Below are 26,860 nucleotides of genomic sequence, written 5' to 3' on the forward strand. Positions count from 1 at the left end.
CAGGTTTATACCTTCCTTCCTCTTTCTTCCCTCTCCCTCCCTCCCCACCTCTCATGCACTCAAGCAGAGTAATTAAAAAAAGAAATTCTGAGCTGTACATCTATACCCATGTACTCATGAGGCAGAAGCAGGAGAATCTCAAGTTCAAGGACAGCCAGGGTTACATAATGGGATTCTGCCTCAGAGTGAATCATTAATGCTAGATCTAGTCAAGGCTCAAGCTTGGATCTGAAGGAGGTGATACTTTGATGTTCTTAGTCAGAACAGATCCCCACTTTTTCTCCTTTGTTTGACAGATGATCTTTTAGAATGCCTTCTAGTTTGGATTTCTCTAATCGTGGTTCTTGGTTTGATTCAAGTTAAACGTTTTGACTAGAAAAAGTCTTGTGATGTAGTAGACACTAGATCACTGCCAAGACTGAAGCTGGGTAGGTGCTTGCCATCACACACAGTGAGTGAAAAGAGATGGATTTCGTGAGATTTTTTTTTTTTCTAGAGGAAGAGAGTAAGTGGCTGACATGTTGACACTGGTGGTTTTTCATTACCTTGGATGTCAGAGGACTTTCATTGAAACAAAATTTTATGTTGGACTGGAAAATGGGGGCTAGAAGTATCATGTATGGTCAAACGGAAGACTGGGTAACCTCCAAACAGAGCATTCATGAAATTGTCAACAGTATTCGTCCCAAGTGTTTTCATGTGCTGTCACACAAGAGGACCAGATGCTGGAGGATCTCCAGTCTGTCCCCTCTCAGCAGAGAGGAAAGACAGTATGCAGAGAACCTGTGTAGCTTAGCTTCAGGTCCTGTTAAAGCATTACTGTTTGCACAGCAGAAATTCCCCCTGAACTGTCAGCTTTTCCCTGTGTTACTGCACTGTTGGAATGAGGTGGAAAGTACACGAATGGATGCCGTGGTCTTGTTGGTGGTCAGGGTCCTACTGCCGTGTAATGAAGGCCTGCAGTGCAGACACTCACTTGTTTCTCTCTATTCACAGTATTCTCCGGAAACGCATTCGAGAGGATAGAAAGGCTACAACCGCTCAGAAGGTGCAGCAGATGAGACAGAGGCTAAATGAAACTGAACGGAAAAGGAAAAGGTGGTTATATTGGCAACCTATTCTCACTAAGATGGGGTTTGTGTCCGTCATTTTGGTTGGCACTTTGGTTGGCTGGACACTGCTTTTTCAGTTAAATGTCCTATAAACAGTTTGACCCGCACCTTTCTGCACTAGTAGCTGACAGTGGTGCACTCATATCAAGGGTTTGTTAGCGAATGCCTCAGACTCAGAACACTGCGCTAGAGTAGACCTCAACCAGATAAGGGAAATTTACAGTCACAAGCCCACACCTCAGGACTCTTCACTGCAGGTTCCTCTGAGACCCAGACTGTCAATGGCTCAAAGCAAAGACAAACATGCTTGTTGAAAACTGCTACATCTTACAGCTGTGTTCACATCAGTATACTGAGAGATCCTTTATCAAAAGGATTGGATGTGGAGGCTTTCTGGATTTTACCTGCACTTGATATAAGCAATAAACATTGTGTTTTTTTTTCTACATTATTAATGGAAAGAAAATATCCTTTAAACAATGTATGTAATGTGTAATGTACTGTTGAAATGGGCATTACAACTTTATATGCGTAGCCATTTTAGGGTAAATATATTTTATAAGTACCTATTTAATCTTACTTTTGTAGTTAAATGTACTTTTTAAAGGTTCAATTTGAAAGTCTGTTACCATAGAAAAATAAATTGTATGTTGATTCAATTGTATACTGAATACATTTTCCCTTTCCTAAACAGAAGTTTGATAGAGGCAGCTGAGAAATTATGAGCAAGCTATTTCTACTACACATTTTTATTTCCTTTCTATGTTATGCTTTATCTTATTTTAAAAAGAAAAACAAATTTCCTAAACACGTCATTGAAGGAAATTATTTTTTCTGGGATAGTTAAGTGACAGTTGATCAAACCTTAGTAGAAAACAAACAAAAAGTTGGTTTCTGCAGGATGTGGTGGCACACACAGAGCTCAGGAAGCTGAGACGAGAGGCTCAGTAGTGTGAAGCCAAACTACACAGCAAGTTCCTATCTTTAAAGATAAGAGGAACAACAGAGGGGGTGGAGGACAGATCAGAAAACACCAAGAATAAGAAATCAGTTCTGAGCCATATTTAATGGCACAAACCTGTAATCTCAGCTCTTGGGAGATAGAGGCAGAAGGACCACAAGTTCAAGGCCAGCTTCAACTACATAGCCAGCGTCAGTTTGGGACCAGCCAGGACTGCAAGAAACACTGTCTCAGAAACTGAAGTGGTTAAAAACAGAAAGAAAGAAAGGAAGGAAGAAAGAAAGGAAAAGGATTGATTTTTGTAAAATAAAGCTCATGCATGACTTATACTGTTAATTATTTTTGTGAAAATGTTAATGTAATTACCCAAATGGGATAAATTATGGTTAGTAAGTAAAAGGAACCAGTGTTTTATACTTTTGATTTCAGTTCACTAGACTGAAATTTTGAAGTAAAAAATTTTTAATTTCTAAGTTCAATAAATAGTACGATGGTGTACAAACTTACATTGTCCCTTACCTTTGTAATGAGTATTTTTAAAGCATAACCACTAATAGGGTTTTGGTGGTTTCAAACCCTGCTTGGTGGAAAGGTTCCAAACCACTAGGACAGCATCGCTGCTTCCTCTCTTGTATATCATGTAAAAGTGCATTGTAAATCTTAATTACTTTAAATGAGACAGTTAGTTTTAATGCGGTTTGAACACCATAGGTATAGCAAGAAACTGAGTGGCCTTGAAAAGCAGTCTCGCATGTGATAACCTTACTGAAAGTCTGAAAGCAGGAGACAGGTGGCACTACATGCTAAATAAGATTACCAAATGCAGTTCTGTGTCAGTAGAGCGATGTCCTGTAACTTTATCAAATGCAATTCTGTGTCAGTATAGCAATGTCCTATAACTTTGGAGAGTAGGTAAGAAGGATGTTTCCTCTTGTCTGTTTAGTCCTATGTTCAAGCATATATGCTTTAGAATTAGATTATTGGTTTTGAGCTTTCTAATGCTTGCTGGCTTGTTTTTCTAAAAATGTAGTATGTTATGCTACTGGACCTTATTAAAAATACCAGTTGAAGCCAGACAAGGTGGGACAGAACCCTGATCCCAACACTAAGGAGGCCAAGACAGGCAGATCCCTGTGAGTTCTGGGCTAGCCTGATCCATATAATAAGTTCCCAGCCAGCCAGGGATATACATTGAGACCCTGTCTTGAAAGAAAGCAATCCAATTGGAGATAGCCTCGGCTTAAACAACTTCCTACAAGGAAATACTGATGAGGCTGCAACCAGCCTTCCTCGGAAGGAAGGATGTGCCCTCTACGGATAGCACTGAGCAGCACTCTTTCTGCTGCGTCTTCGTGGATGCTCAGTGCTTCTGAAAATTCGTTTGGCATAGAGAATCTTCAGTGCTCCTCAGCAGGGCCCATCTTTAAGGATGAGTTTTAACAGCAGACACTGTAAGTAACATTGTTATGCTGCTTACTAAATGTCATGGCCTTTGGTGACAGTGCCCATGGCATCATCCTGACCCTGTATGAGATGTCTGAGCTGGTAAGAAGGGTGCTGGGCAGAGAAGGGTGCTGGTGAGAAGGGATGCTAGCCGTTTCTATGGTTCCACATCTTCAAACACAGTGTGCATCAGACTCAGTGTCTACTTATTTTAAACTAATATTGGAACAATAGTTTGACTTGAATCAAAATCTATTCTTTTTTTTTTTAATTGGGAAAAGAAATGGGCTTTTTAAAGGGCTCATTATTTACTGAAAAGAATCCTTGATTCCTCCTACCTTGCTGTTTCTTCCTACCTTGCTGTAATGCCACGGTCAGTGGTCACGCTTGTGGTCATGCATGTGATCATGCCTGTGATCATGTGTTCCTTCCCAAGATTCACCAGGTACTGTGTTATCTCTGCCTCCTGGTTTCTCTCCGTGCCCAAAGCTAAAGTGTTAAAGTACACTTCTTTTCAAATGTATGCATGTGCGCCATTTGTCGTGTTCAGCAGAAACTTTGCACATCTGTCACGTTTTCTACGTCTCAGTTCTTCTGTCTTTATAGCCATTCTGTTTTGTGCTACCATGTGTATCAAACAGTGATCATGGAAAGAGGTGAAGGCGTGCATTAATCAGCTTTGTTCAGACAGCAGTGCTTTGCAGATCCTGAGCACATCTTACGTGCCCTTGGTGTGTTCCTTTATCTTAAACTAAAGTTGATGGTATGAATTCAAAAATATATCCCACGTTTTAAATCATGACATGGAATGGCCCTCTGGTTTTCATTTCATTTCCTTCTTTGCTTTTAGCACCGGTTCCCAGGGTGCTGGCTACCAGGCTGCAACTGATTCTTGTAAAAATATCTCTGGCTAGATTCTGCAGAGACCGATGGTAGCGAAGTACTTTTCATGGCCACCGTATACAGTTAGCAAATGTACATTTCCAGATATGCCTGTCAAGGTCCACATTGCCGTAACTTTTTACTTACCAATGTAAATCTTTATTTGTGGTTGTTGTTTTGGGTAGGTTTGTATATTTCCCTTTTTCTGTATGTGTGCTGAGATAGTACCTTGCCAGGGCCCTCAGCTCAGATGATTTTCCCACCTCAGCCTGTGGAGTAGCTAACACCACAGGCACATGGCTTTCAAATACAAATCTAAACGAGACTGTTTTAAAACTGAAGTCTTAAATCAGATGCCTCTAGGTGTGTAGCCTGTTTTTTTAAATGTTCAGGTAAGATTTCAAGCCTTAGTCAAGCCTGGTTCATACCTCCTTCTAGTAGGGCCGACCCTGGGTCCTGATGAGTATCGTGTACATATCTGTTGTTCTCTGGTAGGAAGGAAAGGCGCCTCAGGGCCTTCGTCTGACTGAACCTGATCCATCTGCTCACAGCGGGGAACAAAATACCAACATAAATACACATTTTATTTATATGCCAACAGCAAATAAAGTCTTTTTTTTCTTTTGAGATTCCTTTATATGGCTTTGTCATAGAATCTTGTATATACTTTTTTTTCCAAAATAGAAAAAATTTTTTTCATTAAATTTTTCATCTTATTACTTGAAACGCAGACCTTGGTTACTGGCAGCGGCTTGCTCCCGAGCAGGCCTGTTCCCTTTCCTTGAACTTACTCGTTTGAGTCGGACGCCACATTTCTTCCTCACACTGGTCTCTGGCTTTTACCATGTGGCAGAGTACCACACTTGGAGTCACAGCTGGCTATAACTGTCCCCTGAATATGGAGGGAGAAACTCAGGCTGTGCCCTCATCCACTGCTGCTCTGCCTGTGAGCCTGTCCCTAGTTAGAGGACTTGGCACACAGCCCTAAACAGTCTCAAGCCTTCTGCGTTAAGTGCTTTCTCTCAGCTGGGGCTTTTGGGAAGGTCCGTTGTTCTTCACAGGTTGGGTTTTTTCCCCCTGGCTGTCATTGTTCCAGCACAGTGCCATCAGCCAGTGTGAGCAGTGCTTGAGTGACAAGCTTGACCTGCCTAATGGGCTTTGTGTAAGCTGACATTTAGGATTTAAAGAGCCTGGACCATCTCTGAGTTCTGACTTTGAAGCTCTGCTTGGTTGTAAAGTTCACAGTTGATTCTGAGCGGTGAGGTGGGAGGCTATCGCCGCCCATAGGGGCTGCTTGGATGCCACCTGCTTTTACATTTATGTTTCACAGTTTGGGGCTGCTGCAAGGAGAATTGCATGGGATTTGTTTTTCTTCCTCTACAGAGGCCACGTTTTAAGAAGCATTGAATTGGGGGTTGGGGATTTAGGCTCAGTGGTAGAGCCGCTTTTGTTCAGCGTTGCAAGGCCCTGGTTTGGTCCCCAGTCCGAAAAAAAAAAAAAAAAAAAAAAAGAAGCATTGAATTACTCTGTGTAGTCACTCAGTAGGCATAGATTTATTTTTTTTTAGACCCATGATGCTGTTGATATTTTAAATGACTATTTTAAAAGTCTTTGAGTTTGGAAAGTTCAGGAGAGGAAGCCTAGGTAAGTTCCTTTAAAGCATGCTTGGCTCACTGTGGGGCCCTGGACAATCTCAGTTGGATGCTAAAATAAATGTCTTGTGGCAAAACAACTTTTAATGCAGTCTGACTTTCCCTATACTATGGACAGGAAAATAATACACTAGTGTTTGCCACGGCAGCACAGAAACAGCCAGCCCCCAGGATATCCACATGGCTCATTGCTTGATTTGCCTTATTAAAAATAAAATGGTGAAGATCCATTCAAGTGAATATAATAGTTATCTAAAAAGCGTATTTATCTTAATAGTCTTACAAATAAAGTCACTTCTTAGAAGCTATTCCAATGATTTCCTCTTATTTTGCTACCCCTAAACACTATTTGTAAAGAAGTAATGAATTTCAAAAACCACAGTGTGGGGTTGGGGATTTAGCTCAGCGGTAGAGCGCTTGCCTAGCGAGCGTAAGGCCCTGGGTTCGGTCCCCAGCTCCGAAAAAAAAAAAGAAAAAAGAAAACAAACAAACAAACCACAGTGTGTCTGTTAAACAACCAACTTTTTATTCTTGGTAAATGTGTATTTAACAAACACTAGGAAAGGATAACTTGTGTGTGTGTGTGTGTGTGTGTGTATTCAACATCTGCTGTTATGACAGCCATTTTAAATACTTGGTCTAAATATAGGCTCCGTGATACTTTTGCCTTATTTTCAGATAAGAAATCTGAGTGGAGTGACTCACCCATTGCCACCCAGCCTACACAGATAAAGCAGAGATGCAAACTCTGGGCTGTGGTTTCAGTACCTCTGAGACTGGGGCTGCTCTCCTTATGCTAGCTACTCCCAAGTATTTACTTAAAACCAGATGTTTAAGCAGGGAAATAGTAGACAGCCCACTAACGATACAAATAATTTTTTTTATTAGGTGGAGGGGGTGAAATCCTTTTTAAACTGCTTCACCGGCAGTGTTCTACCAGAAAGTTTCTTGGCCAAAGCCCTACTTCATTCCTTTCTGTCATGTTCCACATTCTGCTGGAGTCAGAACTAACCATTTGGTTCCAGGTTCTCTGACCCATTGATATCTGAAGGGTATGGTTTCCTAATGACAACACTATGGAGAGTCAGGGTTGGAAAATCAAACAAGACTTTGTAGACCACTGCAGGTGCTTGGTAGAGGAGCAAGCGAGTAGACAGGAAGAAACTTCATTCTCATGAATGGGGAGGGAGCCTAAGCTGTAGAGATCTGTTATTTCCTGTTTATACATGTGATAAAGCAGTAACAAGCATTTACATAGGTAGCGTCTCTCTCTCTCTCTCTCTCTCTCTCTCTCTCTCTCTCTCTCTCTCTGTCTGTGTGTGTGTGTGTGTGTGTGTGTGTGTTTAGAGAGGGAAAGGGAGAGTGAGGGGGGATTGGTACAAAAATGGGAATACTTTTAATCTCCCAAAAGATTTAGCCACTGGCAAATAATGAAATATCAGCAAGGTCTACTCCTCTTAATGATCATTCCCTCTGATTCTTGCTTATTTAAATACCCTGCTCTCCCACCTTTTAACATTAAATTGCACTGAACTGGCCCATTTTCCTTAGTTTAGTAGTTAGAATCATTAGTATCCTCCTTCGGGAGAAAATATCAATGCTGGAAATCTGATTTAGAGGTACCAGCCAACGTTATGTGCAAACTATATTTAAACTGTTTGTAGCAGTGTTAACAGTGCTTGTCCAAACTGGGTTAGACTTTTGCATTGAAATCAAAGTATGGGTAAGTCTAGCACTTAAAATAAAATCTTGCTATTTCTTGTGGCTATATTATTCTTTTAAACTTGTCTGTCTCTTAGCATACTATATAGAGGTCATTTCTTGAGTAAAACAGGATGGCCTAAAAGATTCACTGAAGCAGTGTGTCACGGTGCCTCAGACCAGTTCGTCTCACAGCCCTGCTTCCATTTGGAAACCTGCCATTTTGGGAAGCACTTGGTGTGACTGGATGTGACATGTTGGATTGATTTTGTTGTTGGTGTTTGTCTTTAGCTCAGTGTTTGCATCTGTGTACATCTGTGTGTGTGGTGGATATGAATTGAATAGATGACTTCTTATTTTATGTTTTAGGCCAAGATTGACAGACACCTAAATGTTCATGACTTGAGACTATTCTGCAGCTATAAATTTTGAACCTTTGATGTGCAAAGCAAGACCTGAAGCCCACTCCGGAAACTAAAGTGAGGCTTGCTAACCCTGTAGATTGCCTCACAAGTTGTCTGTTTACAAAGTAAGCTTTACATCCAGGGGATGAAGAACGCCACCAGCAGAAGACTTGCAAACCCTTTAATTTGATGTATTGTTTTTTAACATGTGTATGAATTGTAGAAAGATGTAAAGAAAATAAATTAGGAGAGACTACTTTGTATTGTACTGCCATTCCTAATGTATTTTTATACTTTTTGGCAGCATTAAATATTTTTATTAAATAGACTATGTTGGTTTGTGTGTGTGTGTGTTACCTCAGGACAGTTACAATTCAAATAATGAATATTTTCTAATGGGTTTACTCCATTTTTTTTTTTTTTTTTAAAGCTAGAATCTGGCATTGAAATTTAAGTCAGTTCATAATCCAGGTCACTTGGCTTTGGCTGCCCTTCAGTAGTCTTCCTGTCCTAAGTAATACTAGCTAGGCAAAATCAACAACAGATAAGTTACAATGTTGCCGTTGTTACTTAGGAAAACACCAGTCTTACGATAGTATTGTCCTGTGGCCAGCATCAGTTCTGTAAGTCCAACAATACCTTGCTGGTGTTAACATGTAGTTTTCCCGTGTTGGACACTGTGTATTCCCAAGCATTTCCTTAGGTAAAGATGCCAGAGGCTCCTTCCCGCTGGTGGCTTCTGGCTTAGTTCCCATCTATTTGCACAGTGAGTATTGGGCTTTAAATGTGTTCCAATCGATTGTCAGATGACTAACACTTGATAGCTGGAGAAACTTAAACCACACATTATTCATACAACAGTACTTTCAAGAAGTAGATCACAATTTTACCATTTATAAACATACCCATTCCTACTTTTTAAGAAGTCTAGAGGGTTTGCTTTATGTGTGTTCCTATATGTATGCCAAGTTTCTCCTTCCTAAAAGGCCTACTGCCCTGCAGGGTAGCACAGTGTGCTGTCTTCCCAGTGTTGGAGAACTGTCCATTAACCCAATCTCCTTCCTCTCTTGGTCCTCATCCCATTAGCCTGCACCCCCAGAAATGGCCCCCAGAGATCTTCACTTATGCTATAGTCATAAGGCCCGTCCGTGCAGCCTCTGGTAATGAGACTGAGCTCCTCACACTCCTAGGCTTCCTTACGCTTCTTCCACTCAGTTGTTCCCAAAGACTCCATCTATGGCTCTTAACACACTGACTGTGGATGGTCTCTTCTCTGGCCAAGTCTAGATCATACACTGAGGTTGATCACATGCAGTATCTCAAACCCTAGGCCAGATCTCACGTCATGGCTACAAACCTGAAACTCACATCCCTGACTGGATCCTTAACCTCCAAATGGAACATGACCCATATTCCCATATTCCCATACTCTGTTTGCTCTGCCTCACGGTACACGTGAAAGTCCTTCCTACTCCCTCCACTTAGGCTCTGCTCGGTTTGTTCACAAACTGCTAATCCTGTACTCTGACTGTTGCCTTTTGTCCCTGTCTTGGTTTCTGCTTTATTATGATGTGGATTCATCATACGATACAGCAGAGACTCCCCTCCAGGTAAGGTCTACTGCATATTTATACCAGTCCTGGGCACAGCTTCAGAACAGGGTATGAGTTTCAGAACAAAACCTTATTTAGAAAAAAAAAAAAGATAAAATTAAGATTACTTTTTTTATTAGATTTTTTTTGGAACAGGGTCTCAACATAGCCTTGGCTGTCTTAGAACTCACTACTATAGACCAGGCTGGACTCACAGAGATCTGCTTTCTCTGCCTCCAGTGAGTTGGGATTCAAGGCATGTGCCACCACAGGCTTTTAAATGTTTAAAACATTTTAAAAATGTGGGTTATTGAAGAGGAACTGATTTTCTATTAAAAAGTCTTCTGACAGGAAAAAATGTGCTGACAGAAAAGGTGGGTTTTGTTGGGGAGGTGGGAGGAGTCCTGGATGAGAACGAGGAGGAGCTGAAGAGACAATGGTGTCTTATGTACACAGGAGGCACTCAGTCTAAATAAATGTTCACTAAACACTAGCCATCAGATTTCATTTCAAACATGATCATTCGAGAGAATAGGTGACTGCCCTTAACAGATGCAGTCTCCATATGTAGTACACTGTCATACATGTAAACTCCAGGAAAACCTGTGCATTGTTGTCAGCCCACTGAACATTCCCCTTAAGCCGGGACAGTGAGCCAACCTAAGCTTCTTTCTAAGTTGGTCAGCCCGTCCATATGAGTTCCAGGACAGCCAGGACTACATACGCTTTGATACAGGCCCTGACCCAAAAAGGAAAGGAGAATGAGACAGAGTCAGAGCAAGACCACTCTGAAAAGAGGTGACAGTGGCCTAGTTTTGTTTGACATCAATGTATTCGTTATCAGAATAACAAGGGCCTCTGGATGCCAGCTGGATTGCAGCCTTGGAAGGGTCTATGGGCTTCTGACCTTTCTAGTAAAGTAAACGCAGGCCTCTATTCCACTAGGATTGTGATAATAACTGATATAGTACAAATAGAAAGTTAATACAGTTCTGATCCAAAAAGGGATAACTTTACAGATAAAACTGCTTAGTAAATATAATTTATTGTACAGAATTTACATTTATTGTATATAACAAGCATAATAACCTTTACAACCTCTTTTCTTCGAGGTTTTACTATAGCACTTCTAACACACCCCGGGGCAGCACAAAATTCTGCACAGCACACACCCAACAGCTGGTTTTGTGATGTCTGCGGGGCGAGGGAGAAGGCTGAAAACAGATCAGAACAGTGCGGGAGGAAGTCCACTGCCAAAGAGCAGCCGCCAAGAGCTGGGGATCTTCCATGGCAACACAGAGGCCATGGGGCCGTCGCTCTGTAACAATAGGAAGACACTTCATCTTTAGTCTCACCATCAAATCTCTCTTTTGTAGCTAGTTTTTATTATTAGGAAAACCAAAGCTGTAAGTTTCTGTCTTCATATAAAATAATAGGTTTCTAAGTTTTACCTCAACAATCTGCCAAAATAGCTACAAAGAAAGTGTATTAAGTAAATTAAACTCAAGAGGAGCAGGGGTGGGCATGGCCGTGTACTGCTGCAGTGCAGGTACTGGGAAGGTGGAGACAGACGGTTACAGTCAGTGTTAACAGTCTTGATACATAGGACCTTGTCTACACACAGTGTGTGTGTGTGGGTGGGGGTGAGGTTAAAAGGAACAAAGTAACTTGAGAATTTGGGCTGGGGTCGGGGTTGAAACAAGATCTCCCCGCCTAGCTCTGGCTGTCTTAAAACTTATGTAGGTAGCCGGCTTCAAACTCACATTAATCTGGCTACTTCTGCCTCCCAGGTGCTGTGATTAGCGGCATGTGATATCATGCTTGGCCTGTGGTGCTTCTGTGAGGCCTCCAGGCTCATTTCTCTGGGCACACTGTTCCTTTCACAGCAGGGAATAGTGTGTTAGAATTAGTCCAAGAGACAGGGTTCTACTCAGTGGTCACAGCAATTCCCTAAAGATGGACTGTACAGAAGTCTGGTTTACTCTTTTGTTAGGGCTGGAGAGATGGCTCAGTGGTTAAGAGCGCTGACTGCTCTTCCAGAGGTCGAGTTCATTTCCCAGCAACCACATGGTGGCTCGCAATTGTTATTGGATCCAATGCCCTCTTTTGGTGTGTCTGATAATAGCAACAGTGTACTTACATATATAAAATAAGTAAATAAATCTTAAAAAACAAAAGTTGTTTAGGGTAGGATGTAATGACACGTGTGTTTAATCCCAGTTCTGGGAGGCAGAGAGAGGAGGATCTCTCCGAATTTGAAGTCAGCCTTGTCTACATAGCAAACTCTAGAACAGCCAGGGCTACATAGACCTTGTCTCAAAATACAAACCAGCTCAATCAAAACTACAAAACATACAAAACAAGACAAAACAGGCTGGGTGGCAGTTTCTTAGGTCCATGCCTTTAATCGCAGCATTTGGCAGAGGCAGGCAGATCTCTGTAAGTTCAAGGCCAGCCTGGTCTACACATTGAGTTCTAGGAGAGCCAAGGCTGCACAGAGAAACTGTCTGGAAAAACCAAACCAAACCAAAGTCATCCCAATTACCCAGTACACAGCGAGCACCGAGGCTCTCAGGGCTTTCCTGTCTGCAAAGCTGCCTCCACCAGCAATTGGCGACAGGTTAGCTAACTGTTCTCACTCACTTTCAAAGGTTTGGCTCAAACTAACGTTTATGCTGAGATATTATTTGTTAAACAAACTTTCACCTCTGGAGCCTACTTTACACATAATACAAGTAATGGACACTCAGTGAATCAGCACAGAGACTTACACCACAGTAAAACTTACACATGGTTTGATTATCTGAAGCCATTCATTAAGATACTCCACAAGGCTGACTGCATCTGGGATATTGTCCCCTTCTGAAACAAATTTCAGCAGAACTGCCATTTGGATTTCTTTACAACAGCTGTTAGAAATAAAAAGAACAATTCATTGTTTTTTCCTGATACAAGATGCTTACAGTGTTAAGTTAACCTGCCTCACGTTAAGATTTCTTACCTCCCATTGTCCCACATATATTCTGCAGCCTCGGGAATATGCAAGTGTGTGCCTCATTCTTTTTTTTTTTTTTTTTTTTTTTTTGAAAGTTAAAAATTTTTAATTTTTTATTCCTGGTACCACTACCACAATTTACAGGGCAATATACCTGATGTAATGAAAAGAAAAGGAAAAAGACAAAGCTACAACAGATAAAAGACCTCAGGAATGTACATCTAATTGACACTACATTGCATTAATCGATAGCTGCACTTTTGCAAACTGTGGCTATGACAGTCCTGAACAAGAAGGGCTTCCTGTTTAAGCTGCAGTAACTTTTCTGACTATGGATCATCGTTCCTTCTGTGGCAGATTTTTACAGTTCCTCTAATGCATTTAGGACGACTGTCTCAAAGTAACCTGCAGCTTTCCTGACAACTCCTCGCTCTCTCTCCTGCTAAGAACTGTAGCCGTTTGTTTGTTTTATTTTAAAACCTTCTGCTACCATATCCACCACTTCCACCTCCAGATCCATAGCCACCACCATAGGGACTGCCTGAGCTTCTTCCACCAAAACTGCCCCCCTTCATGGGTCCATAATTAGATTGTTGCTGTCCACTATAATTTCCAAAGTCATTATAGTTCCCACCACCACCATAGTTACCTCCACCAAAATTTCCTCCTTCATTGTAACCATCATATCCTCCTCCTCCACCACCATATCCACCACCTTGGTTTCCATATCCTGGTCCACCACCTCCATAACCTCCTCTACTACTGTAACCAGGACCACCACCATAGTTGCCACCATCACCTCCAAATCCATTATATCCACCATCACCACCTCCATAACTGCCTCTGCTGCCACCACCTCCACCACCATAGCCTCCTCTTCCACCAAAGTTTCCTCCACGCCCAAAGTTTCCTCCGCCACCACCAAAGTTTCCTCCACGTCCTATAAAGTTGCCAGATCCACCTCCACGACCTCTCTGTGATCCAGCAGACTGCACCTCTTGTTTAGATAGGGCCTTTTTCACTTCACAATTATGCCCATTAATAGTGTGGTGTTTCTGAACAACAATTTTATCAACTGTGTCATGATCATCAAAAGTTACAAAAGCAAATCCTCTCTTTTTCCCACTCTGCCTATCTTCCATAACTTCTATGGTTTCAATCTTGCCATACTTTTCAAAGTAGTCTCTCAGATTATATTCTTCTGTATCCTCTTTAATACCACCAACAAAAATCTTCTTCACCGTTAAGTGGGCACCAGGCTTTACAGAATCCTCTCTAGAAACAGCTCTCTTTGGTTCCACCACACGCCCATCAACCTTGTGTGGCCGAGCACACATTGCAGCATCCACCTCTTCGACACAAGAGTAGTCACAAAACCAAAGCCTCTGGAACGTTTTGTTTGAGGATCTCTCATTACCACACAGTCTGTAAGTGTGCCCCATTTCTCAAAATGTTCTCTTAAGCTATCATCTGTGGTTTCAAAGCTCAGACCACCAATAAACAGCTTCCTCAGCTGCTCTGGTTCCTTTGGATCGTGGCCCTCCATTTTGAGACCGGACTCGCCTCTTCCAACTCGAGTTCAATATGGGACCGAGAGGAAGAGTGTGCCTCATTCTTACTCTCAAGGAAAAACCTACAGTAGCTTTAGCTATTGGCACAGAAGGCATGCTCTGCACTAGGTCAGAAGCCTACTTTGAGAGTGGTTTTCAGAAGCAAAGAGACTGAATTAACAGTCTTGTCTAACAGGTCTTCTGTGGCAAAGATTAGCCTTAAGCTTGCTACATCGTTGGGGCTGACTTTGCACTCCTGATCCTCCCAACTCCATGTTTCAAGTGCTGGGATTACTGGTATGAAACACCAGCCTTGGCTCCACACTTAGTAATCTAAAACAGTGAAAGAAAACGGAAGAGAATGAAATGGTAAAGAGAAGAAAGGTTATTTCTTACAGATAACTTGTTCCGTTTGAGACAGGGTCTCTATGTACCCAACTGTCCTGGAACTCATTATGTAGATCAGGCTGGCCTTCAACACGTAGAGATCCTCCTGCCTCTGCTTCCTGAATGCTGGGATTAGATGTGTGCAATAACATACCCTTACTATTTATTGACATTATCTGGAAATTTTATTTTTCACTGTCTCCAACCTTATTCATGAATCAGTTGGAATCACAGGGACAAAACAGAATGGCAGGATTCAAACTCTGGCTGTCTCACTTAGCAGAAGTGTGGAGTAACACTCCTGGGCTCTAAAGTTTCTCATCCATAAGAGAATTATGTGCCCCACCTCAATGGGCACAGAGGCACATCCTGCAATCCTCGCACAATGGAGACTGAGGCAGGAAAACTGCTGAGTTGGGGTTAGCCTAGGCTATGTGAGATCCTGTCTCGGAAACAAAATAAAATAAAAAGCACCAGGGAGAGAGAGGTAGAGACTGACAGACTGACCAACCAAGAAGCCTGGCCTTGTGAAGTTTCACCCTGCATGTGTGGCTGAGAATTCAGAGGCCTGAGCCGACCCCTAGAACCACAATCCTGTTTCTGGTTTTCTGCTTGCATCTCTAGTCACCTTAGCCTCCCGGTCTCATCTCCTGTCCCCGCTGTGCTGCAGCCAGATGGCAGCTGCCAACAGAAAGTTAGGACAATTACAGGGCGTTTTCACAGAGGACACACAAGTGCTGTCTGTGGCACATTATCTAAAAGCAGTTCTCTATGTCAAACTTTCATTTTTTTTCTTTCACTAAGAGGACAGTACCTCTTATATGGGCTTTTTTTGACTTGAGAAGAAACAGAGAGGAGGGTACAAGGACGCCCCATGTACAGAAGGCATCAGTACACAAGAAGAGGTAAACTGAGCGCAGGCTCTTGCAAACTAGAAGTGAGGAGAAGAAAAGAGAACAAGAGCAGGAGGGAGACACCCTTCAAGGAATTATCCTGCTGACATTTACTGGGGTACGGAGAGCAGAGTGGACGGAAGACCAGGAAGGAGTCAGGTGAAGAGATTGTGGAAGCCGTTGGATGGCCTGTTAAAAAGCAGGAATCAAGTGCTGATAAAAATCACTGATAGATTTTACTGGGGACTCTTGGCAACCACTACCTGCTGATAGCCCATGGAGAGAGCAGAGCAGGTCAGGACAGAGCACACAGCCCAGTCAGTTAAGAGACCATAAGCAGATGCTATGGAATGAATTGCTCCTTCCCACAATTCATCATGTTGTGACTGAAGCACGAGAACGGGTCTTTACTGGGTAGCTGAGGCTCACTGAGGTCATAAAAGGGGAATCATGGCTGTACATCAAGAGAAAACTTGTCTCTGCTGTATGAACACAAACAACCGGATCGGCTGGCTACACAAATGGCTACACGAAGGGCTACTCCCCAACTGTGAGAGGGAACGTTTCTATTGTCCTGGGCTGTCTGGGCCATCTCACATTGCCACAGCACTCTCAGCTGTCTGATAAAAGTATCTAGGCTACAAAGAAGACAGGCCAAATGAGGCACAAGAACAACTCCAAGTTTCTGACTGACCTAGCAGACCAGAGGGGCTCCAGGCTCTGGTCAGACAATGGCTGAGTGAGTGACAGATAGACAAGGAAGCAGCAGCTCAAAGAAATGTTCAGGAATAGAGAACACTGACAGTTGCAGAAAAACAAACTGAAATGCGCATACAGTATTTAGGAAAGAGATCTTAAATATTTTCAAAATAGAGGACAGGAGGAGCTGGGAATGAGGCTCGGTGGTGAAGGTCCTGCACAGGTAGCATTCCTGACTGCCTGGGTTTAATCCTTACCTCAGGGAAGGGGACAAACATAAATACCTGTGAATAACAAGAAAGACGTGTGATGTTTTAATCAAAATAAACTCTAATGTGCCACAGATTGTGAAGAGAGTAAAAGAGCTGAAAGTGCAGTCTCTGGGGCAGACACCAAGACTGAATTCTGGCTCTGTTGTTTACTATTGGTATAGCTTTGAGCCAGTCATGTAGGCCTCCAGCTCTTCAACTGTTTCCCTCACGTGGTTACAAAGGTGTGCGTCTGCAGGGAGTCAGGCATAGCAGCACAGGAGCGTGTTAACACCATCAAGGGTGTCCGTCGCCTCTATTTACACTACAGTGCCAGCTGCAATGATCCACCAGGGTCTGCAAAAGCATCCAAGCTGAAGGTCCACTCATTTCTTTTTTTTAAAGATTTATTTTTAATTCATGTACATGAGTACACTGTGGCTGTCTCCAGACACACCAGCAGAGGGCATCAGATCTCATTACAGATGGTTGTGAGCCACCATGTGGCTGCTGGGAATTGAACTCAGGGCCTCTGGAAGAGCAGCCAGTGCTCTTAACCACTGAGCCATCTCTCCAGTCCCTGGTCCACTGATTTTTCTAAGACAGTCCCACAACGCAGACCTGACTAGCCTAGAATTGTTAATTCTCCTGCCTTAGTCTCCAAAATGTGGGACTGTAGGCATGTGACCATGTGCCACTGAGGCAGATTTATGAAATGACTCTGAGCAATGGCAGAGAAGAGATGTGTTTGTCTATGGTCAGCTCTGGCTCACTCGAGTCTATGTCTGAGGAACCACAGGGACGATGCTCATTTGATCTCTCTCCACAGCAGAGTACAGAGTAGAACACATGGCACTGACAGTCAACAGAGGCTCCCTGTAAGCAGCATCTTCCTTTCACAGCCATGGGCTCTGTTGTCCATGAACTTAATCAGGCCCATGTTGGAGGAAGAGAAGGGGATTCAAGGATAAAGCCAGGAACACTGATTAGCACCTGCAGCACCAGAGTCTGACAGCAGACATGGGATGCACAGAAAAGTCAATCTGCAAGAAGAGAGGCTGAGAGAAATATGATAGCTTTCTAGTTCTCACCTTTCCTTTCATTTACACCTTGCTTATACTTCAGAAACTAATCAGAAGCAACTGTATACACTTCTAAAACTGATGTTAGTGTGCATGCAGTAAATAAAGACCAAATGTGCTGACAGTGTGATGGAGGGACACAGTGCAGCTGATGTTAGTGTTAGTTTCAATTAGGTAACTTGGAGGCACATGTGTAATCACCACAAAGGACCTCTACAGAAAGCCTAGAAGTCTATTTCAGAGGGAGAACTCATGCATGAACTCATGCATGATGCCCTGAGTTCAGTCCCTTGAACAACAAATAAATATAAAAACAAAGGGGAAAGAGAAAAGAATCAGAATGTACCACTACAAAACACCGACTACCATAAAAGATGTCAAACAAAACAAAAGCTGTAAAACTTGCAGAACATGAACAGCAGAGGACAAGTTTTTCTCCTCGGTCACTGTTTCAGGAAGATCTTGAGTTGGGCCACTACAGTAAGCTGAAGGCCAGCCTGGAGGACAGAACAGGAGGGAGGGAGCAAGCAAACAAGCATGGTGGCCTGCAACCCCAGTACTTGGGAAGTGGAAGCAGGGAAGTCAGGGGTTCAAGGCCGGCCTGGGCTTCATGAGACTCTGTATAACTCAACAGTGAGAAGGAAATGACACTCACCTTTCCTCATAGAGTGTTTTTGTGATTCCACCTCCGGGAATGCGAATGCAGAACTCAGAATCACTCATCTCGGGGATGCACCGACTCTTTTCCATTTCTAGCCAGTTTAGGCTCTTTATTTTATTTTGAACACTCTTTTGCAAACAAGGTGTAAGAAGATACCGAAAGGGAGTACTAGAAAAATCATATTATGTTTTTAAAAAATTACAAATATCAGAGAAAAACAAAACAAAAGTCAAACCTTAGGGTAATAATGAGAGCAGTCCCTATAATATTTTATTAAATCAGTGATAAAATATAAAAGCTTCTATTTCTGGTAAGTTTTGTCTCATTGAATGTTTAAGAACTTACTCTGGGGAATCATGGTAGAGTTTCTGTCTGGAGTATTCCAGGCCCTGGGTTTGCTCTCCAGCATAGTCACACCACACTCTATATATACCATGCCTCTATAACCTCGGTTATATACCATGCCTCTATAACCTCGGTTTGATCCACAACACGTGTCTACTCTCTACCCTGTGCAAACATGACCCTACTGACATGCTAGCATATTAAAAGGATTCCTACAAATACAAATGGTGGCATATAGGGAAATAAATAAAGTTGGCTTAATCTTTCAAATGCTTCTATTTAATGTAAGGACCGAGAGTGGTTTACTCAGCAGCAAAGTGCTTGCTGTGCATAAAGCACATAAGATGTTCTCTTCCTTCTACTCAGCTGTACTGGCCTCAGAGGAGCCGAAGCCTACCCACCTACTCTCCTCTCACCTTCTTTCCCCTTCTTCCTTCTAAATCCAGTTAGGAAAGGATACACTGCTCTTTAAATATACTGGTCTTTAAATTTTAGGTAAACAAATGACCACTGTATCAACTGTAACACAGGCAGGAACGTACCTGCGGAGTTGTACATCGGTACGGTGATATGAGTGGCTGCTGGAGAGAACGATGATCCTGGCACAGCAGCTACTTTCCGCCCAGGCCAGCAGTTTTTCACAGAATGACTTGGATTTATACTTCATATGCCATTGAGATAGCAGAAAGAAAATATGAAATTGAGATCTCAGAGTGTAAAGATACCCCATGTAACCCCTTCCCTACCAACCTCACCCGACAATGAATGACATAATTCACTGCCACTGAAATGATGAGTACTGTCAAATCCACTTACTTGGATTTAATATATCTTTACAATTATAAAATAAATTGTGAAGAATGTATATCTGTATCCTAAGGAAAAAGTCTCTTCTTTTTTGTACTTAACCAACACATAGTCATCTACAAGGTATTCTTATTATAAAGTTCATTGTACTATGATCACAAGGAACTAATCGGTCAGACACAGAGTAATGATTATCTGGCTTTGATTCCTCAAAGGAATCAACACCAAGAAGACGGAAAGAGGAGGGGAACAGTTAAAGACACCGCCTGCAGGATGAAACTGTAAAACGAAACCTGTGAGCCTTGACTGCTTCTAGGACTGAATCGATTCTTGGAAATAATTGGGGAGAACTAAATACATTGGATGACACTTCCATGTAAGTGATGTCATCAGGGTTGCGAATGATGCTGTGGTTATGGCCACCTTCGTTTTCTAACTTAAGCTCCTCTTCCCATGACTGGATGGAACCCCGAGACGCATCTCATCACACGGACTAGGCAAGTGCTCTATCGCTCAGCCAAAGCCCGAGCCCGTCCTTGTTCCTCAAAGCCACTCGAACGTTTAAGGATGAAATACACTAAGACAAGTTCTCTTGTCCAGTAGCCCAAGGTCCTGGGACTAATCCCCAGTGCTGAATACGACAACCAAAGCAAAACAACAACACACATACCAAACATACAAATATAAATGCACTACTGTGGGAACCCAGAGCATTAGTGACGTAATGGTGTACTTAAATCCACAATGTCACACAGAGAGAGAACGAGCACGCTACTGTGAGGTCCAGATGAACCTCACACAGAATGCTGAGGAAAGGAAGCCAGACAGAAAGAAACATCTGCTCTAGGAGTCAGTTCACTTCTATGATGATTTACCATATCACTGTGTCCTTGGGTGGTTGATAATATTCTATTTCATGAATATTCTTGGGAGAATTTTACTTGTACTTGTTGCCACATATACTAAGGTAAAATAAATTAGAAAGTACAAGAAAGTACTATACCATTAACCTTTCTACTATTAGCAGGGCATGACAGTACATAGCTGTGATCCTAGAGCCAGAGGCCGACTCTAACTCCAGCTACATAAGGTTCTGGCTTCAAAAAACAAAAGCAAGACCCTTCTGAATTTCTGACCTCCTGAACAGATAGTGTCTGAAGACCAGCACAGGTGCCAGTGTGCCTGGAGGCCCGATATGCTGAGCAGCTACCAACAGAAGGCCCCTAACACGGCCATGTTCTTATGCAGTCTCTTGCTCTGTGTCGCTACCCAGACTAAATAGATGGATGGCGCTAGAGACCATTTTATCAGACAGCCAGGCACAGAGGCTCAGGCCCTGGTAAAGGACTATGCATTCATTCTTCTTGAGACGGGAAGCCCTGAGGTTCAAGGGAGGTTTAGACGACTGTTGTATTGCTGTTGGAAGGGGCAGAGTGATGACAGTTCTTTTGTACGACAGAGCAATGGTGGGTTAGAGCTTTTTTGAGTTTTCGAAACAGGGTTTCTGTGTGGCCCTGGCTGTCCTGGAACTTGCTCTATAGGCCAGGCTGGCCTCCAATTCAGAGATCCACCTGCCTCTGCCTCCCGAGTGCTGGGATTAAAGCATGGGCCACCTATGCCTGGCTTAGAATATGTTTTGATAAATGATTGACATCTCAAAATTTTTCTGCAGAGTTACCTGCAGAGAATGTGTTAAACTCATGAATACTCCACAATTCCTTTCAGAATAAAAATGAAATGATAGTCACACCTGAAATGTTATGAAATTCTTTATTAAATCAGGCCCTTTCCTAAGTGTATAAGACAATGTAATAGGAATAACTCTTTAGTCTTGATTCCTAGTGCTATTTGACTGTTGTCACTATACAGTGAGGCCCAGAAGGGAAGCACACTAACCTTAATGAAGATGGACCTGAGCTGAAGCACCACTAGCTTCTTTGACGGTAAGGAATACACTACAAAGAGAAGAGAGAAGGAAATCACAGAACAGAAGACAACAAGCAAGTCGCTAAGCTGAAATTATTAATATGACAAATAATGCTTGAGTTACAGCAGCTTTGGCATTTAAATATTTTTAACAATAAAACATAGGCTTTAGGGCTGGCGTTCAAGAGTGAAGATCAGAGTTAGAGCCTTAACACACACCTGTGATGGCCAATCTTGTCAATGTGACTGTATCTGGAATCAACTGGAACCCAAGCAGCTAGGCACACCCGTGAGGGGTTTTCTTGACTGGATTGTCTGAGGTGGGAAGCTGCTCCCTACATCTGGGCAGCACCTTCTGGTGGCCACTCATATAAAAGGACACGGAAGAAGGAAGCTTCTGGTTCTTGCCTGCTTGCCCTCACTCTAGCTGGCAAGTTCATCTACCCTGATGCCGAGGCATCCTATGGCTTCGTGGACTGAACAACTCCTGGATCCTTGGCCTTCTCCTTGAGACACGTATATATTCATTCTGTCAGTTCTGTTGACCTAGAGGTCCATCACTAACTCGCCATGTATTTATCATGAGGGTGCATGTGGTGGCTCACCTGTAATTCCACCTCTTAGAAGGAGAAGACAAGAGATCTCTGGGGCAAGCTGTCTAGCCAGACTCGCTGAATCATTGGACTCTGGGTTTACTTGATTCTGCCTCAATGAATAAAGTGCAGAGTGATCAAGGAAGACTTCCTATGTCAACTTCCAGCCTCCCACACACGTGTACACTTCCTACAACAAACATGAACACACGAGCACACACACAAGGGGAAACATAAAAACTCTATGCTCTTTCCAATTGCTGTCCTGTATCTCCTTCCTTCAGGGCTTGTTTTATTCCGTTGCTTTGAGACGGGTCTTACAATGCACCCAGATTAGTCTGTTCAAGCAATCGTCCAGTTTCTACTCTACCGTGCAGCTGGACAGTAAGAATGTGCCACCATGCCTGGTTTATAGTTTCTTTTTAAATTTTTAAGTTAAAAAATGTGTTTGTGTATAACTAAGTTATACGCACACCCTTGAGTGCAGTGCCCATGAAGGCTGGAAGATGTCTGATCCTCAAGAGCTGGAGTTTCGGGTGGTTACGAGCAGCCTCCTGTGGTGCTGGGAACTAGACTCAGGTCCTCTGGAAGAGCAGCAAGTATTCTTTTTTTTTGGTTCTTTTTTTCGGAGCTGAGGACCGAACCCAGGGCCTTGCGCTTCCTAGGCAAGCGCTCTACCACTGAGCTAAATCCCCAACCCCAGCAAGTATTCTTAAGACTGAGCCATCTCCCCAGTCCCTAACTATGGCTTTAAGTTAGCACAAAGTAGCACACAGCATTCTAACACAGCGTCGTCGTACTTTGTTCCCGAGAGTATTCCTGGTTTAAAAGAACTCAGGCTGGACACAATTATTTTCACCTGCAATCCCAGCACTCAGGTGGCAGAGGCAGGAGGGCTACAAGCTCCAGAGAAGCCTGTGCTGTACAATGAGGCCCCATCTCAAATAACTACACACTCTACAGCAGGCAACATGCCGCAGACAGACGTACCTTCAGCATTTATACTGAGCTCATTCGAGTCTTCTTCTTCAGTTGCATATGGATTGTTCCCAACCATTGGCACCAGGCAATCAGTATAGAAATACCCAATCTTACACATGTTCAGTGTAGAAATAATCAAATCTATTGCAAGCTGGCCAACATTTCCAACGGATACTGCTGGCTGAAACAAAAGATATGTCCTATGAATCACCAAAATTAACATCACGTTTTTAAGTTTAGATAGCTAAGGTACTGAATGCTTATGCTCAGCACACGGCAAGACACTGATTGTTTTACAAAATCAAACAAAGCCTTCCGCCTTTGTGGAGTTTCCATTCTACCAAGGAAGTGGCTCATTTGTGATAAGCAGTAAAAGAGACAGTAGTGTTGGGAAAGGATACAGTGTATATGAATACCACTTCTAAGGAGGATGATGAAGGAACGGCTTACTGTAGGTGACAAATGGCTATAGAATGGAAAGAGGCAGAGTAGAGAGCCTCAGCTGAAAACGCTATTTTCAAGGAGTGCAAAGCAGTAGAGGGGCTCTGAGGTATGAACAGCCACCAGACCTTGGGTAGTCTTTCAGTTTACTTGTTATACTATCTGCTCCAGAGGTTGGAGCAACTGTTATCCCCACATTAGATATAACACACACACACACACACACACACACAAACACACACACACACACACTCTCTCTCTCTCTCTCTCTCTCTCTCTCTCACACACACACACACTTTCTCTCTCTTTCTCTCACACACTTTCTCTCATACACACTTTTCTCTCTCTCTCTCTCTCACACACACACACATACACTTTCTCTCTCTCTCACACACACTTTCTCTAACACACACACACTCTTCTCTCTCTCTCTCTCTCTCTCTCTCTCTCTCTCTCTCTCTCTCTCTCACACACACACACACACACACACACACACACACACACAAAGAGTCCCATAGTTTCAAAGTGCCAAATGTCTTACCTATACCCAAAATCATCCAGAACTCCAGTCTACTGAACACATCATAAAGTCACTCCCATTCAGCATGTACAAAGCTAAATTTCTGCCTGAACTTGCACTATTATATATTTCGCTGGAGAGCAATATTATGTTTGCTTAAAACAGAAATTTTGTTATTTTTTTAACTAACTATATCCAATATATAAGATACAAATAATCGTATTGATTTACCACCAAAATATCTTTTGTGTGCACATGCGCATGTGTGCAAGTGCAGCTAGCTGCCTGTTGCATGTGCAGGTGCTTGCATACGAACGCATGCAGGGAGCCAGGGAACACGTTGGGTCTTCGGGTACATTGCTTTATTACTGTCTTATTCCCTTCAGATGCAGAACTAGGGACCAGGAAGGTCCAGTGACCCTCCCGTCTCTGCCCTCCCAGATGCTGGCCTTACAGCCCAGCATGGCCACACTGGTTTTGTGTGCCTGCCAGTGACACCAGACCCTCAAGCCTGAGCTACAAGAGCTCTCCCTGAGTTGCCTCCTGAAGCGCTGGGTTTTTTGTTTTAAATGTAGTCTATGTATGTGTCCCAAGGCAAAAAAACACAACTGCGATCCGGCGTCAGCCAATAGCTCCTCATTCCTCAACCTTCCTGGACTCAGTCTTCCCTGAGCACTTTCCCATGACTCACTGATATTTTCTACCACATTCCTTGGTTACTTCCTTTAATTCCCTTAAGGATTTTCCGACTTTGGGGTAAGAAACTCAGTCTCATCCCACCAGCATGTAAAGATACTTCAGTGTTTTTATTCCTTTTTTATAAAAATGATTTTTTATTTATTTTTGAGACAGGGCTTCTCTGTGTAGCCTTGGCTGTTCTGGAACTCACTGTGTAGACCAAGTTAGCCTTGAATCTGCCTTACTCTGGTGAGATTAAACATCTGCACCACCAACACCACCTGGCCTGTATTTTTATTCATTAAAAAAATGTACTTTTTTTTTTTTACATATTTATTTTTATTTTTATATGAATACACTGTAGCTGTCTTCAGACACACCAGAAGAGGGCATCTGATCCCATTACAGATGGTTGTGAGCCACCATGTGGTTGCTGGGATTTGAACTCAGGACCTCTGGAAGAGCAGTCAGTGCTCTTAACCACTGAGCCATCTCACCAGCCCCAAAAGTGTACTTTTGATACCACATAGTACCCTCACTTCTCAGGAGCCCACAGAGCTAAAAGTCTCCTAACGGTTGTCCACTACGGTGTAAAAATAAACTACCTCTGAATCAATACACAAACGCACATGCTCTACCTCTGTGGTTCTCAACCTTTCTAACACAATTCCTCATGCTGTGGTGACTCCCAACCATAAAACTATTTTTGTTCCTATTTCGTTATGGTAATTTCGCTCCTGTTATGAATGGTAATGTCAATATCTGATATTTCCAATGGTCTTAGGTCACCTGCAATGGGGTCATGACCCACAGGTTGAGAACCACTGCTCCACCCCTCCTCTCCACTCATTTGACCTCTCCAAGAGGAGTTTTTTCGCCACTGCGCTAGTAACTGCTTAACCACCTGACCAACTACGTGTTGGCATTCCCAGATGAACACTTTAGACCTTACTTGCTTGAAACCTGAATAGGAGATACCCCTCTCCCCTTTACTTTAAACACATTCTCCTCTGATGCCTTGTAGATCACAAGGCTTCAAGCCTATTCTCACCACACGTCATTCTAAATTTGTGGTACTTCAGGAATATGCGCCTCTGATTTTAGATGTCCATTTTTCAGAAGGGTATCCTAAGCCCATCTTTTTGGTTACCAATTTTCCTAAAAGATCAAAAGCCCTTGTGTTTCTCCCGTTGACTTTTTAAAATTTAAAAACGTTTTAAAATACTGTGCTGTAAGTACACGCAGTACTTACAGACGTGGGTTCAGATATTCTCTTTGGCCAGAGGGGGTGTCAGGGACCCTGGACCTGGAGTTATAAGCCATTCATTGTGAGTATGTAAGAATTCTATCCTCTGTAAGCCATACAGGCTCTAATTACGGGGCCATTTCTTTAGCCCCCTCCCCCAAGCTTTGTTGTTCTTGTTGATTTATTTCTTGCGGGGATAGGTGTCCTTCAGGCTGGGGCTTCCTGCCTCACGATTGGAATGCAGGGAATACAATCTTGGTCAAACCACTCCCACCCAGCCTTCTCAGGTCGTTCTCTTTTTCAAACTTTTGTCTTATTTATTGCTCTTAGTATATGCACTTGTTTCTAGCTATATTGTAAACCTTGATGACTACACAAGGACAATTCTACTACTGCCTTTTAGACAACGATCTGCTCTCTAATGCAATTGATTGCCTAGATCAACACGGACCCAAACTACATAAAAACACTTCGACGGATAAAACTTAGGGATTCCCCCGGTGCCACTTATGTGCAATGTATCTGCAATGTACAAACGTTACAGTTGCCAGGCAACGAAGGCTTCAGCTAGCAGGCAGGCCTTGATAGAGCGGACAAATGTGCTAAGTTGGACGGCCGCCTCTAAGGATAACCAACTTGTTTGTTGGTTTGTTTTTTTCAGGCTTAAAGCCTGAAGCAGAAACACGTGCCGGGCTCTCCTAAGGCCAGGTGGCGCTTGCCGGGTCGGGGTGGCGATAGCGCCAACTCAAGTGGAGACTCACCATCAGGAGTGTGAAGTTCTTTAGGTCGGGGACCGACTCCCCCCAGGGAACGAACATGACTGCAGTGGGCGTAAGAGAAGCTGGAGCGCTGTCCGGGACAGCTAGGATACCTCCTTAGGATAGAAGGCGGAACTCGCGATCCACCCGGGTCCTTCGGGTCCTTCGGTCCTGTAGGCGTCCGACGCACTGCCTGCGCTCAGTGCTGAACGAGGCTCGAACGCTCGGCAGGCGGCGTTCCCCGGGGTCGTAGGTCGAGGCCCAGCGACGGAGGACGTGGGAACCGCGCGTGCGGGACCCGCG

The 26,860-nt window shown here is 43.1% G+C and overlaps 2 protein-coding genes and 1 pseudogene across 5 annotated transcripts in view; 1 reads left to right on the forward strand and 2 right to left on the reverse strand.

Annotated features, from left to right (window-relative positions):
* Ptpn2 (protein tyrosine phosphatase non-receptor type 2) overlaps window positions 1-8,484 on the forward strand; it is a 68,003-nt gene extending 59,519 nt beyond the window's left edge. Inside the window, exons 9-11 of one of the 3 annotated variants that reach the window (XM_032886026.1) lie at window positions 497-505; window positions 997-1,098; window positions 8,121-8,484. In XM_032886026.1, the coding sequence (XP_032741917.1) occupies window positions 497-505; window positions 997-1,098; window positions 8,121-8,142 (133 nt within the window). In that variant the 3' untranslated portion in view covers window positions 8,143-8,484. Of the gene's footprint in view, window positions 1-496; window positions 506-996; window positions 1,429-8,120 lie in introns of those variants that run through there. The other 2 variants (XM_032886027.1, XM_032886025.1) reach the window with 2 other exon arrangements.
* A 2,289-nt stretch (window positions 8,485-10,773) lies between these two features.
* On the reverse strand, window positions 10,774-26,743 carry Psmg2 (proteasome assembly chaperone 2). The gene is made up of 7 exons (XM_032886030.1): window positions 26,561-26,743; window positions 22,924-23,095; window positions 21,311-21,369; window positions 19,150-19,268; window positions 18,257-18,430; window positions 12,536-12,656; window positions 10,774-11,065 (listed from the first exon to the last, which is right to left on the reverse strand). Exons 1-7 carry the CDS (start codon window positions 26,615-26,617, stop codon window positions 10,973-10,975), a joined length of 795 nt encoding a protein of 264 aa, XP_032741921.1. The 5' UTR covers window positions 26,618-26,743; the 3' UTR covers window positions 10,774-10,972.
* Window positions 12,837-14,336, reverse strand: LOC116884794 (annotated as a pseudogene). Its single transcript, XR_004385895.1, has one exon. The product of XR_004385895.1 is annotated as a heterogeneous nuclear ribonucleoprotein A3-like (transcript).
* Window positions 26,744-26,860: the final 117 nt, after the last annotated feature.

Source organism: Rattus rattus, chromosome 15, assembly GCF_011064425.1.
Source record: "Rattus rattus isolate New Zealand chromosome 15, Rrattus_CSIRO_v1, whole genome shotgun sequence".
NCBI lineage: Eukaryota > Metazoa > Chordata > Mammalia > Rodentia > Muridae > Rattus > Rattus rattus.